The sequence below is a fragment of the Sinohyriopsis cumingii genome, chromosome 1 (genome assembly GCF_028554795.1).
Source record: "Sinohyriopsis cumingii isolate HCF-2022 chromosome 1, ASM2855479v2, whole genome shotgun sequence".
Lineage (NCBI taxonomy): Eukaryota > Metazoa > Mollusca > Bivalvia > Unionida > Unionidae > Sinohyriopsis > Sinohyriopsis cumingii.
Window position 1 is genome coordinate 192,553,722 of NC_142961.1, and position 15,112 is coordinate 192,568,833.

Sequence of the window (15,112 nt, forward strand, 5' to 3'; positions counted from 1 at the left end):
ATATTTAGCTCTACTTCTCATAGGGCAAAATAGTTCATGGGATGGCCCATTGTCTGCCCTGGTATCTCAATTGACCTGTCATCCATTAGCATATATTTTGTATCTATATTCATCGTCAGTGATATGGAGAATTGCCAATTTACAAACATATTCATCATGAGGTACTCTAGTTGATCCTACATGAAACTACTGCTGGTCAGACAACCAATTTGACTGCCAAAAACTGATCTCTTGAAAACATTATTCTTCTCCTCCTGAGTGGCTGGCCATATCAAAATCAGATTTCACTAAAAGACTTCTTATAACGTCTAGTTAGCCCTAAAAGAAAACAGTGCCAATCTGATGTCCAATATGGTCAATATATCTTGCATCTTAAAAATATTGTCCTAACTATTCAACCTAAATGGAAATCATTTCAGCATGGGATTTGCGACAAATGACTTATTACGATACTACTGGTAGTTGCTCCTAAAATATAATGGGGTTGGCGATTTATATTCTGTATATTTCATAAGTTATTCATAAAGTATTCTCCATAAATGTGTTTTTGTTCATTTTAGCCAAACATGAGATGCTACAAGGAGGAAATCTTTGGTCCTGTTCTGTGCAGCATGGAGGCTGAGACACTTGATGAAGCTATTAATATCATCAACGAAAATCCCTACGGAAATGGCACTGCTATATTCACCACAAATGGAGCCACTGCTAGAAAGTTCACAATGGAGATTGATGTTGGTCAGGTAAAGAATGAGCATGAGTGTTTCCCCTTGCAAATACAAGTCCCCATCATGAGAAGTCCTTCAAAATGACATGTCCCTCGCACAATGACAAATCCCTCCCACAATGATGAGTCCTTCTCATAGTAATGAGTCCCTATCACATTGTAAGACCCTCTGTGATCAATCATCAGTGAAATTTCCAATGGTAATGGCACTATTATTTATTTTCCTGGGTGTACATTTTCATGGTTTTGCCAAAGAGAACATCATTTTTTGCTTTGTATTAAAATGTGTGAACTAGGGAAAGATTCCTTTTGTGTCTATGTAAGAACCATTGTTTGTTCTGTGTCTAAATTCATGGCTTTTAGCAACCATGAAATACATAAAATGTGGTATAAAAAAAATGAATTCACCATTCTGAAATTTTGATAAAAATTATGGAAATGGGAATAGCAAAAAGTTGACAGAAATTGAGTTGGTCAGTTTATAAGAAAACTGAACGCTAGAAGACCGGCATTTTGTGACCTCTGCTCTCAAAGTAATTGCAGTTAAAATAGTTCAGAACAGCACCTACAAAAAAAGCTGCATACAGAAAAACTGAAGCTCAGAAGGCATCTGGAAAAAGTGCAATTAAATTACTATTATAAGAAAGATTTCTTGCACAAGAGAACAGATGTAGCTCTCTGTCAGAATATGTGCACTGCATGTTGCCAATACAAGCACCATATCAAAAGGAAAAGACTCTCATTATGAAGGAAAAGAAACAATTGCACATTGAGCCTAAAAAGTCAGGCAAAAAGAAATATTTGTTAAAGCTGCAAAAAGAGCTTGACTGGCATATCAACAGGTTGTGTCCATTGGAGAAAAATACAAGTGAATGAATGGGATTATTTGTATATAGTTGCTGTACATGAGTGTTTATTTACAGATTTGTTATGAGAAGAGATATGTATAATATATTTGCTGCAAAAATTGAGAAATTATTATGAATTAAAATACTATGTGAATACTGACATGCACATGAAATAAATTAAGCACCAATAGTATTGGAGAACAAATTCATGCGACAATAAATATTGTGAAATTATTTAAGTTGAAATTTTTTGGTAAGTTTGTTAGTTTTTCAAATAATTATTTTGTTATATATTATGATCATAAGTTGCACCAGGAGCAGTTTTTTATGATTGTAAAATGCAATTTTGGACCCCCGGATTGGGGGTGCTGCCCCTCGAAACCCCACTGCGGGTGGACCCCCAAACCCCCCTTTCAAATTTTCAGTTTTTTTGTATAATACCAGATCATGTCTGAATTACAATAGAAATGGGGAATTTACCCCCGTTTTAAGTAGCCCAAGTTGCATAAGTCTGCCAGCATGTTCGATGATAACCTTCAGCCCTGTAAGTCTGGGTACATAGGATTTCATTGGATCCACCAGACCAATCTTTTACTACAGTCATATAGCTGTTCGAATCCATCAACGACAGTCCAGCCAATGCAACCATCTTAATCACAGGATCTAACTGAAAAATCCTTCATGGCACAAGGTCTACAGCTTTGGACAATTATGTAGATCTTAATGATACATTTTCCATCCTAACATGCCTACGGCTACATACAGCTACAATTATGGGGATCTAAATGATAGATCTGCCATCTCGACAGGGATATGGCTTCATATCTCTACTGTTTGAGAGATAGATTTTTCCGTCATAACTATATACAGTTACAATTACTGATTTCTTAGTGATAGATATGTCTGCCTTGGCTGGCATAAGACTACTAAAGCACATTATGATGGGTATTTTAGTGACTGATTCATCTGTTCAGCCATACCCACAGTACGACCGTTACCAGCCACAACCAGACTGCTTTCCACATGAAAAGTAACTGTGCCAGTCATACTCCTTGCGATCCTGCTGTCCATACCAGTATGACAAAATCATCTGACAGAGCTGGCTTCTCTGTTATTCCCTGCTTACCTGCATGGTATTGGCTGTGAATTATATAGAGACAATGGCATTGTGTCAATTTTGCCACAGGAAATAGTTTGTCCCAAAATGGAAGCAGTCCATTAACAGTCTGGTCCAAAACACATTCCACCATCTATTATACTGAACTCCTGCCATTAGATATAAAAATCGGCAGCAGTTAACATGTCTGCCCCCAATTTTTAATAATAGATTTGAATTTTAAATATGTATTTATATCCCGCCAACAAGAAGCAGGTTCGGAAACATGCCACCACATCTTTGATGTTAGATTAGTCCACCATGACGATTTTCTGACTAGAGGGAGAACTCAGCCAAGAAACAAACCTGGCAGTGGATGGTCCAAATTTATTGGATCATAAAAAGAACAGCTCACTATTCGATGGCTAATGTGTTGATTGATTCTGTCAATTTTAACTTGATCCATCATATGGAATATTTGCGCTCCACGATGCAATGAAAAGAGCCAACCCAATCCCACCAATATCATACTCTGGTTTTAGGGATGATTTCATGTGCTCACCACTGCTGTTTGGTAACAGATTTGAAGAAGTTAGGAGGCAGGTAGCTCAAGAACTACCACTATGATTTGCCCGCTCCAATCATATCCTCATTTTAGAAACTAGCTGTTACTACCACATCAGCAGGAAAATAGGCAAGACATTCAAAGAGATCTTTTACATTCCAAGTGCTGTTCAGATTTTAACAAGGTGCCAGCCAAACCAGTCTCAGAGACACCCTTACAGGAGAGGTAAGACACCAAGTTTATCCAGCTCCTATCCACCTGCCTGTTGCTGCTGACATGACACCACCACTATTTCCTGACATTCTACCTGGGGCACCAGACTGACTCCTGCAATTCCGATCCAATTTGATGAGCCTATTACCACAAAGTGAATGGGTGATCTAAGTAATTTCAGAGGGGCTTCCAATGTTGTTATGGAAACCACAATCTCCTGCTCTTATTCAAGATTGTTTCGTACCATAAAGGTAAATGACAAATTGAGGTCGATCATAGATTTGAGTCACCTCATTGAATTCATTCTTCCATTGAGGTTGAAGATAGAGTTTGCAAGATCTATATGTCTCTCCATTTGAAGGACCAGCATCCCATCAGTCATGATCTCACTGATGCCTACATTCATGTCCCTCTTCACCTGGCTTTGCTAATCTTTTTACATTTGCTTACCATTAGAAGTTTACCTATTTCATTTCTTTTTATTCAGTCTAATATCAGCTCCTAGGTATTACCAAATTATGGATTGCATTCTCACCGTGCTCTGGTGGCATATCTGGACAATCTCCTTTAAAAATATACGGTAAGTTCTATTCTACACAAAGGCAGAAATGATCTCTTGTCCCTTTTGAATCATTCACTTGGATATGGAGGTTATGGCCACTTGGATATGGAGGTTATGGCCACTTGGATATGGAGGTTATGGCCACTTGGATATGGAGGTTATGGCCACTTGGATATGGAGGTTATGTCCACTTGGATATGGAGGTTATGGCCACTTGGATATGGAGGTTATGGCCACTTGGATATGGAGGTTATGGCCACTTGGATATGGAGGTTATGGCCACTTGGATATGGAGTTCATAACTAATCTCAGTCATGTGCATTTCCCTCATGTCTGTGTCAAGCAGATCATTGAACTTGTTTCCAGCGTAATGGGGATTTCAGCAACAATTCTTTTTGTAACTCTTTGGGTTATTGAATGTGGCACTCGATTTGATCATGCTGGGCTGCCTGCTGTTTATCCCACCTTCTCATTCTTCCAATGAGGTTGAGTATTGAGATGGCAAGATCTTTACCTCCCAATAGATAAGTATTGCCATCAGTCAAAATCTAGCAGATGCCTACTTGCATATTCAAGTTCACACAACTACATGAAAGTTTCTTTTGTTTGCTTACCATGACAAGTTTTCCAATTTCAAGTCCTTCTATTCAGTCTAATATCAAATCCTAGGTTTTTACAAAATGATGGATTGCATTGTCACCATGTTCAGGTCAACTTCCTCTATGATGGTGGTGGCATATCTGGATTATCTCTTATAAAAATGCATGTAAGTTCAATTCTCCTCAGAAGTAGTGACGATCTCTTGTCCTTTTTTAATCATCTCAGTTTTCTTATGAATTGGGAAAAATCTGACTTTCACCTATTCTACTGTTTTGTCCAATTGGGTTATAACTAATCTCAATCATGTACATCGCTCTCAAATCCACATCATGTGGATCATCAAACTTGTAGTCGTTTCCAGCAGGATTTGGATGTCAGCAACAGAGTTCATGTAACTCTTCGGGTTATTCAGTGTAGCAATATACTCAATCCTGCTAGGCTGACTTTATATAAGCCTGTTACAAATGACATTGCTAGCTGATTGGCACCTTTTTCTAGCTGATGTAATGAAAGTGTAAATATCACAATGAAAACGTAAATATCACAAATGACGTTCCTATATCGTGATGCATAATAGGAATTACTCTGGAAAATCATCAACCAGAAGTGACGGTATGTACAGATGCCAGTAACTACTATTAGGAGGCCCACTTGTTGCAGTTTTGGCAGTGCTGCCAACTTAAGAACAATGTACTGATCAGAACCTTCTCAGCAGACTCAGTGTCATAGCTGACATTCTCCCCAGAAAGGGTCAGGTTATCCATACGGAATGGTTCCTTCATCTACTGGATTGAGGGTGTCCAATGATCGACTTTTTGCAAGATGGAACTACACCTTTGTCTCACTGGTTCCAGACCCAAAAGCTTGGGCAATGGTGGCACTGTCAATCAGTTGGAGAGGGGTTATGGGCATTTGCCTACCCCACTCTCTCAGTCTTGGTGCAGAATATAATACAGAAATTAAATGGTCTCAATTGCCAGATAATTCTGATACCCTTCTCCAATGATAATGTCCTGGATCAATGATCTACTAGATTATATCTGATACATCAAAGCAGAAGAGGTCATGATAAAGACCAATCAAACCTACTAGCAAAGTTTGATTTGAATAGGCCAAAATCCTTCACTCTGTTTAAAACTGGTATCTGTCTTGAATTTTGTCATTGCTCAATTCAGGAAAATTTAAACCATTAGTCTGGGCCTTACTGAAGTTGTTATCATGCCAACATTTTTCCTGATACTTTTAGCTTCGATGTTTAGGTAAGTGACTTCCATTTTTTTTGACCTGAACTATATTGATAGAATGGTTGATGGTCCTCCTGATACAGCTGTGCAGAGTAGGCAAGAACCAGTAACCATCACGAGCAGTCAGATAGTCATCATACGCTCCTTCTCATCAGTAAATAACTTAAGAGCAGCGGCCATGCAAAATCCACTATGTGCCCCCAAGCACTATTTAAGTGCACAGAGACAAGTTGGAGCATGACCTGATGACCTTTTCTCCCCGTGAAGATAGATCTTCATGGCTTAAGTGGGTTATATGCTCAGCGCACTCTGACATCTCATAGATCTTTCTCCTCATGAGAATTTAGGGTCATGAAATTAGAACGATCTCTACAAGCCAAGGATTCAAATGCAGCATTTTGTTCCGAGACATCATGAAGCTATTGGTGGGCATGCAGCATCAACCTTTTTTTCTCTTGAGAATTTACCTTTTCAGAGACAAATTTTAAATCTGGTGGGTACCATGGCTGCGGTACAAATATTTAACTAATCATCAAATTAACTTGATAGAGCAGTCATTCTTCATGGGACCATATGCTGTATTGCTTTAAGCTGGAAAGTGGGCTATTGTTCACACAGGGAATCCAGTCTTTCTTCCCTTGAAGGATACCTGAGGTACAGATAGGATGCGCAGCATTTCCTCTTGTTATTACCTATTCTCCTGATGTTGCTGTGATCAGGGAAGAAATTTTAAAAAAGCTGATTTTTAAGTAAATTGTGTTTTTTACTCAATGACATTACTTAAAATCCTTCCCAACCATCATGTCATGTGAATATCCTTGTTGGTATATCGCACAACTTAAAAGTAGCAACACCTCATGGCAGCAAGGGGACATAATGGACAAGAGTTATTGTCCTGTGTCTATACGAGATAGAAAGACAAATTGTCATTTTTTGCAGAGGGCTTGATTCAGGAGGTAGCAGGCTTATATTCCTGATGTTCATCTGATAGGGCAATTATTCTTTCATTAACATAATTTACTTTAAAATGTGATATTTTTAAAATAAAAGAATTAATGTTCCAAGTTCTTTCAGGTTGGCGTGAATGTGCCTGTTCCAATTCCACTCCCAGTATTCTCCTTCACTGGTTCCAGGGGCTCCTTTGCGGGTGACTTGCATGCATCCGGAAAAGAGGTAACAAAACTCTAAACAATACATACCCTATCGCATAATGTTTGTCTTATAAGTAAGAAAAAAAGTAGCATAATGGACATGAATAAAACGATTACAGTGAAATTTCACTTCAACACTTTTGACCCACATGTTATGCAGCAGCATCCATCATGCCCAATTAACAGAAGTTGGAACTACGGTAGATCTCTGCAAAAAATAGTGTAGCCTTTTCAGATAACTCCATTACAAAACCCTTCTTCAAAATTATTTAAGAACACGTCCTAAAATTATTTAAGAACAAATTTGATTTCTTCTAATCAGTGTGCCAAAAGACAAGGTCAGGAACCCAATTACACTTACATTATAAATCATTTCTTTTGCTCCTAATAGACATGTGTTGAATAGCGTATTATTTTAGCAAAATATCTGCACCAGATTAAATTGGCTTTTTTACCAAGAGTGAAGTTTTACAGCCTTAGGGTCAGAAAATGTTCAGGTATGATTATTGCACCCCATCTTTTTACAAACAACAATGTTCATTTATCTGAGTTTGTATTCAGCCATAGATCACACTTTCATTTACTCTCTATGACTTCAACACTAGTTGAGATCAAGGGATGAAACTTGGTATATTTTTCTATCATCATTAGAATGTGTATCATGTACCTCAAGCCATAACTTTGACACCAGCTTAAATTAAGGGATGAAACTTGGTATATTTGTACATCATCATTAAAAAATGTGTTGCATACCACTTTAGAAATCCTATAGTCAAGGAAACAGTCACAGCTGAGTGTTTTAATTTTTTTCTTTGCATTCTATAACTTTCAAACAGTCTGAGAGTTGAAATTTAGTATATTTACACATCATCATTACAAAGCGCAATGCAAATCACATTGGGTGTCCTACTTTCAAAATCAGTGTCATAGCTCAGTGATTTTAGTTTCTCCTCATACATTCCATTTCACTATGTAACTTTAGATTTGTTGGAGATTAAGGGAAGAAACTTGATTCATTTACATCCTCACTACAATGTGTTTTACCACCCTAATTTCAAGGCCAAAATCATAACTCAGTATTTTAAGTTTTTTGTATTACATTCCATTGCACTCCATAATATTGGTACTGTGTGAGATTAAGGTATAAAACTTGGTGTAGTTATACATTAGAAGGTACATGCTTACTACATTGGGGATCAAATCTTTAGGTCAGGGTTATGACTTAATATATTTAGTTTTCTGACCAACATCTCATTCTGATCTAGAACATAAAAGCTGTTAGAGATTAAGGATGAAAAAGGCATACTTAAATGTCAATACTGTGAAACCTGTCTTGAAAGACCACTGCTATGTGCGACCACCTATCCTGAGAGACCACATTCTGAATGCACAAATTTATTGATTATATAGTATTGTGACCTGTTATGAGAGACCACCTGTCTTGAGAGACCATACTTTTTTTTAGTAAAAAAGGTGGTCTTTCAAGACAGGTTCTATTGTATTAAAGCCTGCTACAGTGGCCTAGGGGTTAGAGCATCTGCCTCAGATGCGAGAGGTCATGGGTTCGATCCCCAGCCAAGTCATACCAAAGACTTACAAAAAATGGTACTGACAGCTGCCTCACTTGGCGCTCAGCATTAAGAGGTTAGTGTTAGGACTGGTCAGCCTGGTGTCATGATAATGTGACTGGGTGGAACATCATACTACACGTCTGCGGCATGATGCCCCAGTGCTAGACATCACTATAAACTGCCACACTGCAGACATCATAACGATACGATTGAAAAATTGTTAAAGTCACGTTAAAAAAACCACATCACATCACATCACATGTATTGTATTAAAAAGTAATTTGTGTACCGCATAGCAGTCTTATCTGTAAGGTCATAGTTACAGTACAGTATTGTTTTCCATCAATTTGGAACCCTTTCCATTTGAGGGATACAACTTGCTAGAGAATTATTATTAGAAAGTATCTCATGTACCACACCAGGAGTCATATCTTCAAAGTAATAATGTCATTCAAAAGTTTACAGCATTCCATATATTGGGAACTCTTTTGTTACCTGCAGCCACATATGTCATGAGAACCAAGATTGCTGCTTTCTTCTTCTTCAGGTTGTAGATTATGGAATTTACATTCAATAACTTCATTAAGGCCTAGAGAGATACTTAACCTCTTTGTGGGCTTCATTAAAGATTAGATAGACAATTAACCTATGTGTGGGCTTCATTAAAGCCTAGATAGACAATTATCCTATGTGTGGGCTTCATTAAGGCCTAGATAGGCACTTAACCTCTTTGTGGGCTTCAAACCATATATGCAAGATTCAAAATAAATCATGATGTTTTAAGCTACTCAGCAACAGATGCCTACGTTATTAATGATGACAGCTTGTGAAATGCTGGTTGATTTAATTTTGTTTAGAAACATTTTTATGTAACTAGCAGTCCAAGCAATGCAAACTGACAAGGTCAGTGCTTATTTTCTTGTGCTACTCTTACATGACTATTTATCCACAAGTCAGTTGGTTAATTCTTTCTATCACTGAAATAACATTTTCATGATTGTTGACAAATTAATAATATTTGCACCTGCTGAACTCCACAGACTCCTAGTATAAAATACACCAAGAAAGGTGACATTTTTAAGGTATACTATTGGCTTTTGTGGAACAGAGAATGAACAGGTTGTAAATCACTAAAGCATACATGCCAACCCCTGGCAAGGAAAAAAGAGTAATCCACATATAGCATGATACAAATTAAATGTGCATATGTACAAAATGATTTATTGATCCCTCTGGACTTTTAACATCAATTACTGCTTCAAGTTTTCACATATAACACTTTGAGCTTTAAAAAGCAACAGACTCATATTACATTTTAAAAGACTTTGTACCAGCTGAGACTATGAATGTTTTGCACACCAGTAGAGCACTAAGAGCTGGGTTACAGAGCCTTGATCTGAATTCAGTTTTATTTTTGTTAACAATACTGAACAATCTCTTACAGTCAGCATTTATATAGAATGGTAAAGCAGGGTTCATACAGAATTCTGAATGATAAACTCAAAGACTTTCCAAAAATTACCAAAGACCACAAACATAGATTTCAAAGACCTATTTATGCTAACATTTGTATAAAAGTTTAGTTATATGACAAAACAACGAATGCAAAATACTACAATATTGTTACTGATGAAAAAAACCTGAATGAGTCATAAAAAGAAAGAAATAATGAAAACTCAACTACATCCATATCTAACAACCTTGGACAAGTTTATTTATGATTATGGAAAGAAATTAAAATGTTTGGAATTATTTAAATTTTCAAAGACTTTTAAAGACCTCTGGGTTTTTTCCAAACTTTCAAGGCCTTGAAAATACCTCATTTTTCCCAAACTGTCAAAGACCTTCAGAGACCATATAAACCCTGTAAAGAACCAAGATTCCTTTCATAACCTGACAAAGAGGAAATTTATATCTTCCAGTTTTGGGGTCTTTTAGCTAGGAAATAAGATGAAAAAACTCAACTCCGTCCGCATGAAGTACAGTGTCAGGTTGAGTGCCAACTTGAAACTTCAGTTCTTCTAATTTATCAGTAGCCTTTCCTGCAGCATGGTGCATCATATGACAAAGACAACCTGATATGTACAATAATGAAGACATTTTTCAAAATATAGAATGCAACTCCTTTTTGAATTTCAGTCATCACTGATGCAGTATTGGCTAAAAAAAACCATACAGTTCTGCCAACTTGTTTATTCAAAGCATTATCAAGCAAATAAGAAAATATTTTCTCCAGTGGAATCTACTGTTAATTCTGGTAATGAAAGAAGAGCACTCTGACTTTCCCCTTTCTGTTGTCAAAGTCTCTTGCACAGACTGGGTACAACTTTTTGTCATCATCATCACTACTCCTGTCTGCTGCAATATTAAACAGCCCAATTTTCATGGCTTCTGCAATTTTAAGTGAAGTATCTTCTGCTAAACACCTAACAATATTAGATAATTTTGTTCTTGCACATGCATATTTTCTGCAATTTTGGAATCAAAAAACATCCAATTGAAAAAAGAACCAATGTAGTCTTCTACTGGTAGGGGTAGTCTATGTTATATTAAGAACTTGGCACATAATGCCTCTGCACTTATAAAATTCATTTCCACAATTTCGTTCTGCTGTAAAAAAAAGAAGTTACCTTAGTATTGGAGTTAGTAAAACAAGCTAATTCAAGGTTTCTTTGTTTTACCACCATGACCAATCTTAGAATCTTTCCACACAGCCTGCAAGGGGCATGAAGCTGCCATAGAATGGAACACTGCATTGTGTAATTCATGTATTCATTTCTGAATCAGTTTTTTGTCTTTTCCTAATCTATCTTTGAAATTATTTGGAACATAATGCTGTTAGGAAAGTGCATGCAAGTCTAGGGACAAGTGTACTCTTATGTCGCAATTACACAGAAGTCGTCTTTTCTACAATAGAGTCTGGAATTAATGGGATGTTAATAAAAATGAGAAAACAAATTATAAATTTTTTGGGGAGTGGGATATACCGAAAACACACAATCTGAATACATTTACACATAAGGAATAATTTAGTGAAAAAAATCGTAAAGATTATGCCAAAAGGGTAATGGTTGGCATGTATGCTAAATATCTCCAAATATCTTACATACTTTTTACTGACCTTATTGTCAAGCCATTACATGTCAGGCAGCTACTCTTTTATTGGCATCCACAACTTTGACAGATTCTTAAGGTGTCGATTATAGTTTCTAAATCATAATTTGATTGCAGGGTTAATGTGCAGGTCCTGGCCTTCTTGTTAGGTTCTTTAGGAATTTTTCTACATTATTTAATACAATCAGATGTCACATCTAAGTAATTTGACTCCCTCAGAGATCAAAACGCAATTACACACCTACATAAAAGTGGTGTCATGCCAAGCAGTTTACCTTGAAGGGCAAACTATGGTATTTTGAATGTGCCTATAGGTGTTCTCAGTTTTATACTTGTCTTCTTTCAGGGAATCCAGTTCTATACTCAGATTAAGACAGTCACACAGATGTGGCAATCTGAGGATGCTGGCATGTCCAAACCAGCTGTGGCTATGCCAGTCATAAGATAAACTGGAAGCAAGATACCACGGTGATAAATATGACAAACATATGAAACATTTAATTTTGAATAATTTTTTATCTACTGTACACTCGGTAAATTTACAAGAAAAATTACACATAACATGCTCCAAATTAAATACAAAACTAAATTTGCAGTCTTGTACATTTACATTACGTAATGTCCATGACTTTCTTCCAATCCAGCAATCTGAAATTTATTTCTTATTTCAAAGTTATATAAATATTGTTTTTTCAAAAAACCTTATATTTAATGTTAGTTTTGTATTCACTCTCTGGCACTGTTTCTGTACTGTGTTTAGTAGAATGTTTGGAAGAAATAATGCAAAAGGTTATAATAAAGGATTCTGTTCACCTTAGTTTTGTAATTTCAGCAATCACCTTGCTTCCATGCATCTTTCCCAAGACTATTCTAAGAGTTGTACTGTGAATTAGTTTAATGGTAGGGCAAGGACAGGGTACATCAGATTATCACATAACAGACAAAGACAATTTGACGTTTTTGTACAGTAAAACCTGTCTTGAAAAAAACACTGCTACAAGAGACCAACAATCTTGACAGCAAGTTCTCTGTACACAGATTTATTGATTTTAAAAACAGTTATCACCTGTCATGAGAGACAACCTGTCTCAAGAGACCATTATTTTGTGGCAGATGGGGTGGTCCTTGGAGACAGGTTCTGCTTTATAAACATACATAATAATTCATGAAAAGTATCTTCAAAAAGCACATCTTAATCTAAAACTACAGTTTGCTGGATCTGTCAGTTAATAATTTGCATTTGCTTGACCTTTGGCCTAGTTATAAATTTTACGAGACTAGACATGAGATAGCATCTGCCTGTAATGTAATAAGGACCCTTTATGAAAAGAAATAGGAGGTTGGGGTATGTTCGTATTTCGCTGTAAAATGCCATAAAGTACAATCAAACTCAAGCAATGGACTTTATTCAGTGTCCTGTATTTTCCCCCTATCTGCTGAGCCTCTGTTGAACATGCTTGTGATGACTCAAATAATAAAATTTATACAGGGATGCCATTGATACCATGTACAAGTCTGATACTCAATATTGTCTAATTTTGAACTCAAGGTTATTTCAAATTAATGAACGCCGTAAATTCAACAAATGGGAATGGACATTTATCCAAATTATCAAAGCAAGTTGCCTGACCATATCTGGCACCAATATAACAACTGCAGCTCCACGATTTAGAAGTAAAAGTCAACAGTTTTTAATTGTGCACCAAGTCATTATGTAAACTCAAGTTGAATAAATATAAAAAGCTCTTCATGAAATTTGGTATGAAGTTATGTCATGAATTTGTTATATAATGTGCTTTTTATGACCTGGTCCATGACTATGTCAGCTTTTGGAGTTCTGTTTGGTTTATGAGCATGAAAACTCTAGGCCAAGCCAAACTTCACAGGATCCAACATCTCAAATAATGTTGAAAACCAGTCTTCCTTGAAGGTAATGTCTGAAATCACAATTTAGAGATTTATAATTCAGATAGTTTGTGAAGATGATAATTAATAAATCAATACAAATTGATTTTTACATATTTGCAAGAAGATCTCAGCCTATATCTTGGATGTCCATCACAATGAGCACTGAGCGACCTTCAAGGTCAGAGATATTGTGACTTTGTTTTAATGTTTTAACACTGCAGTGAATTGTTTAGTCCCTGTCTATAATAATCAAGAATGATCTTTGATTAAGCTTGGTATCTTGGTATATCACAGCAATAGGTTTAATGAGTTTGATAATCAGGACTTCATACTTAAGAAGGAATGAAGTTTGAAATATCCTAGGTTTTGCAAATTTGCAGCATTTATATCCCAGACCTGCCAACCCTGACAAGTCTGTCTCAGAAAGGCAGTTGATTTTTTTCTGTACGATTGACCAGTTTTAAGTAAGGTGTAACAAAATATCAATAACTACTGTTGTAAAGCTGGAAAATGCAATTAAAAGCTTGATGCAGCAACGATAAACATTATGTTAAACTGAAAAGTTTGTAAACTACGTGTAGACCTTTATGTACCACTAGTACAGTTGCACAAACTTTAGTTCTGAACCCTATACAACTCAATGGCTTGTTGCTATCTCTCAACTTGATGTAATTCTTGGAAATTCTTTTTCCATTGCACATGACGACGGCAATCATATCTCCCACCACAAGACATACTCAAATTGGCATGCGATGTCCAATAAACGTAACTGTGTCCTTTCCAGCTTTTATTCACAAGAATCTGAATACTACTTTTTATTCTTCTGTGTTAATTTTAAACACTCTTTTTAGAAGCTCTTTATCTTCTTTTGTCTTGCTTTTGGAGGCCATCTAAAAAAAAATTATAATCAAGAGTTTGATCATGCAGACGCTTTGCATGAACAAATTGGTGCAGTTTAAAGCGTCTACAGTGCTGCTGTAAAATTAGTCTGGTTTCCTTACTGATTTCACTAATCCTAATATGAAACCCGGATCCATATCAAACACGAATGAACCGATTATCTGGATTGTTCGGCAACTATCATTTTCGGTAGTTTTTGCTTGCATGCAGTAAGTCCATATTTTAAGGGTTATTTTTGTAAGACTTACAGCAAAATTATAAGAGTTGGCAGGTCTGATATCCTGGTAATTAAGGTCAAATGTCAAAGATTTTGGCACTTAAATAGTTTGTGAACAAAAAATGAACAAAAGTAAAAAGATCTGAATGAAACTATTTATGCAGTTGAAATACATCCAGGTATCAGAGAAATTTGATGTTGAGGACACTGCATTTGTTTCACAGTCCACGGATACAACTCTGGTTTTGAACTATAATGGATTGTGAACATTACATGCAGTTAGTTTTTGGAATGTAAATGTTGTAGAGGATGCCCAGAAGTATTTTTAAAAGTGCACAAAGTGCAGTGGCGGGGAAGGATGCAGGTAGACATCACAGCAATTCATGGGTGGTAATCTGC

At 36.4% G+C, this 15,112-nt stretch overlaps 1 protein-coding gene across 1 annotated transcript in view; it reads left to right on the forward strand.

Moving 5' to 3' along the window:
- LOC149808596 (methylmalonate-semialdehyde/malonate-semialdehyde dehydrogenase [acylating], mitochondrial-like) overlaps positions 1-12,500 on the forward strand; it is a 141,454-nt gene extending 128,954 nt beyond the window's left edge. The window contains exons 13-15 of the mRNA XM_089979733.1: positions 561-740; positions 6,927-7,025; positions 12,035-12,500. Of these exons, the coding sequence (XP_089835859.1) occupies positions 561-740; positions 6,927-7,025; positions 12,035-12,136 (381 nt within the window). The 3' untranslated portion in view covers positions 12,137-12,500. The remainder of the gene's footprint in view (positions 1-560; positions 741-6,926; positions 7,026-12,034) is intronic.
- Positions 12,501-15,112: the final 2,612 nt, after the last annotated feature.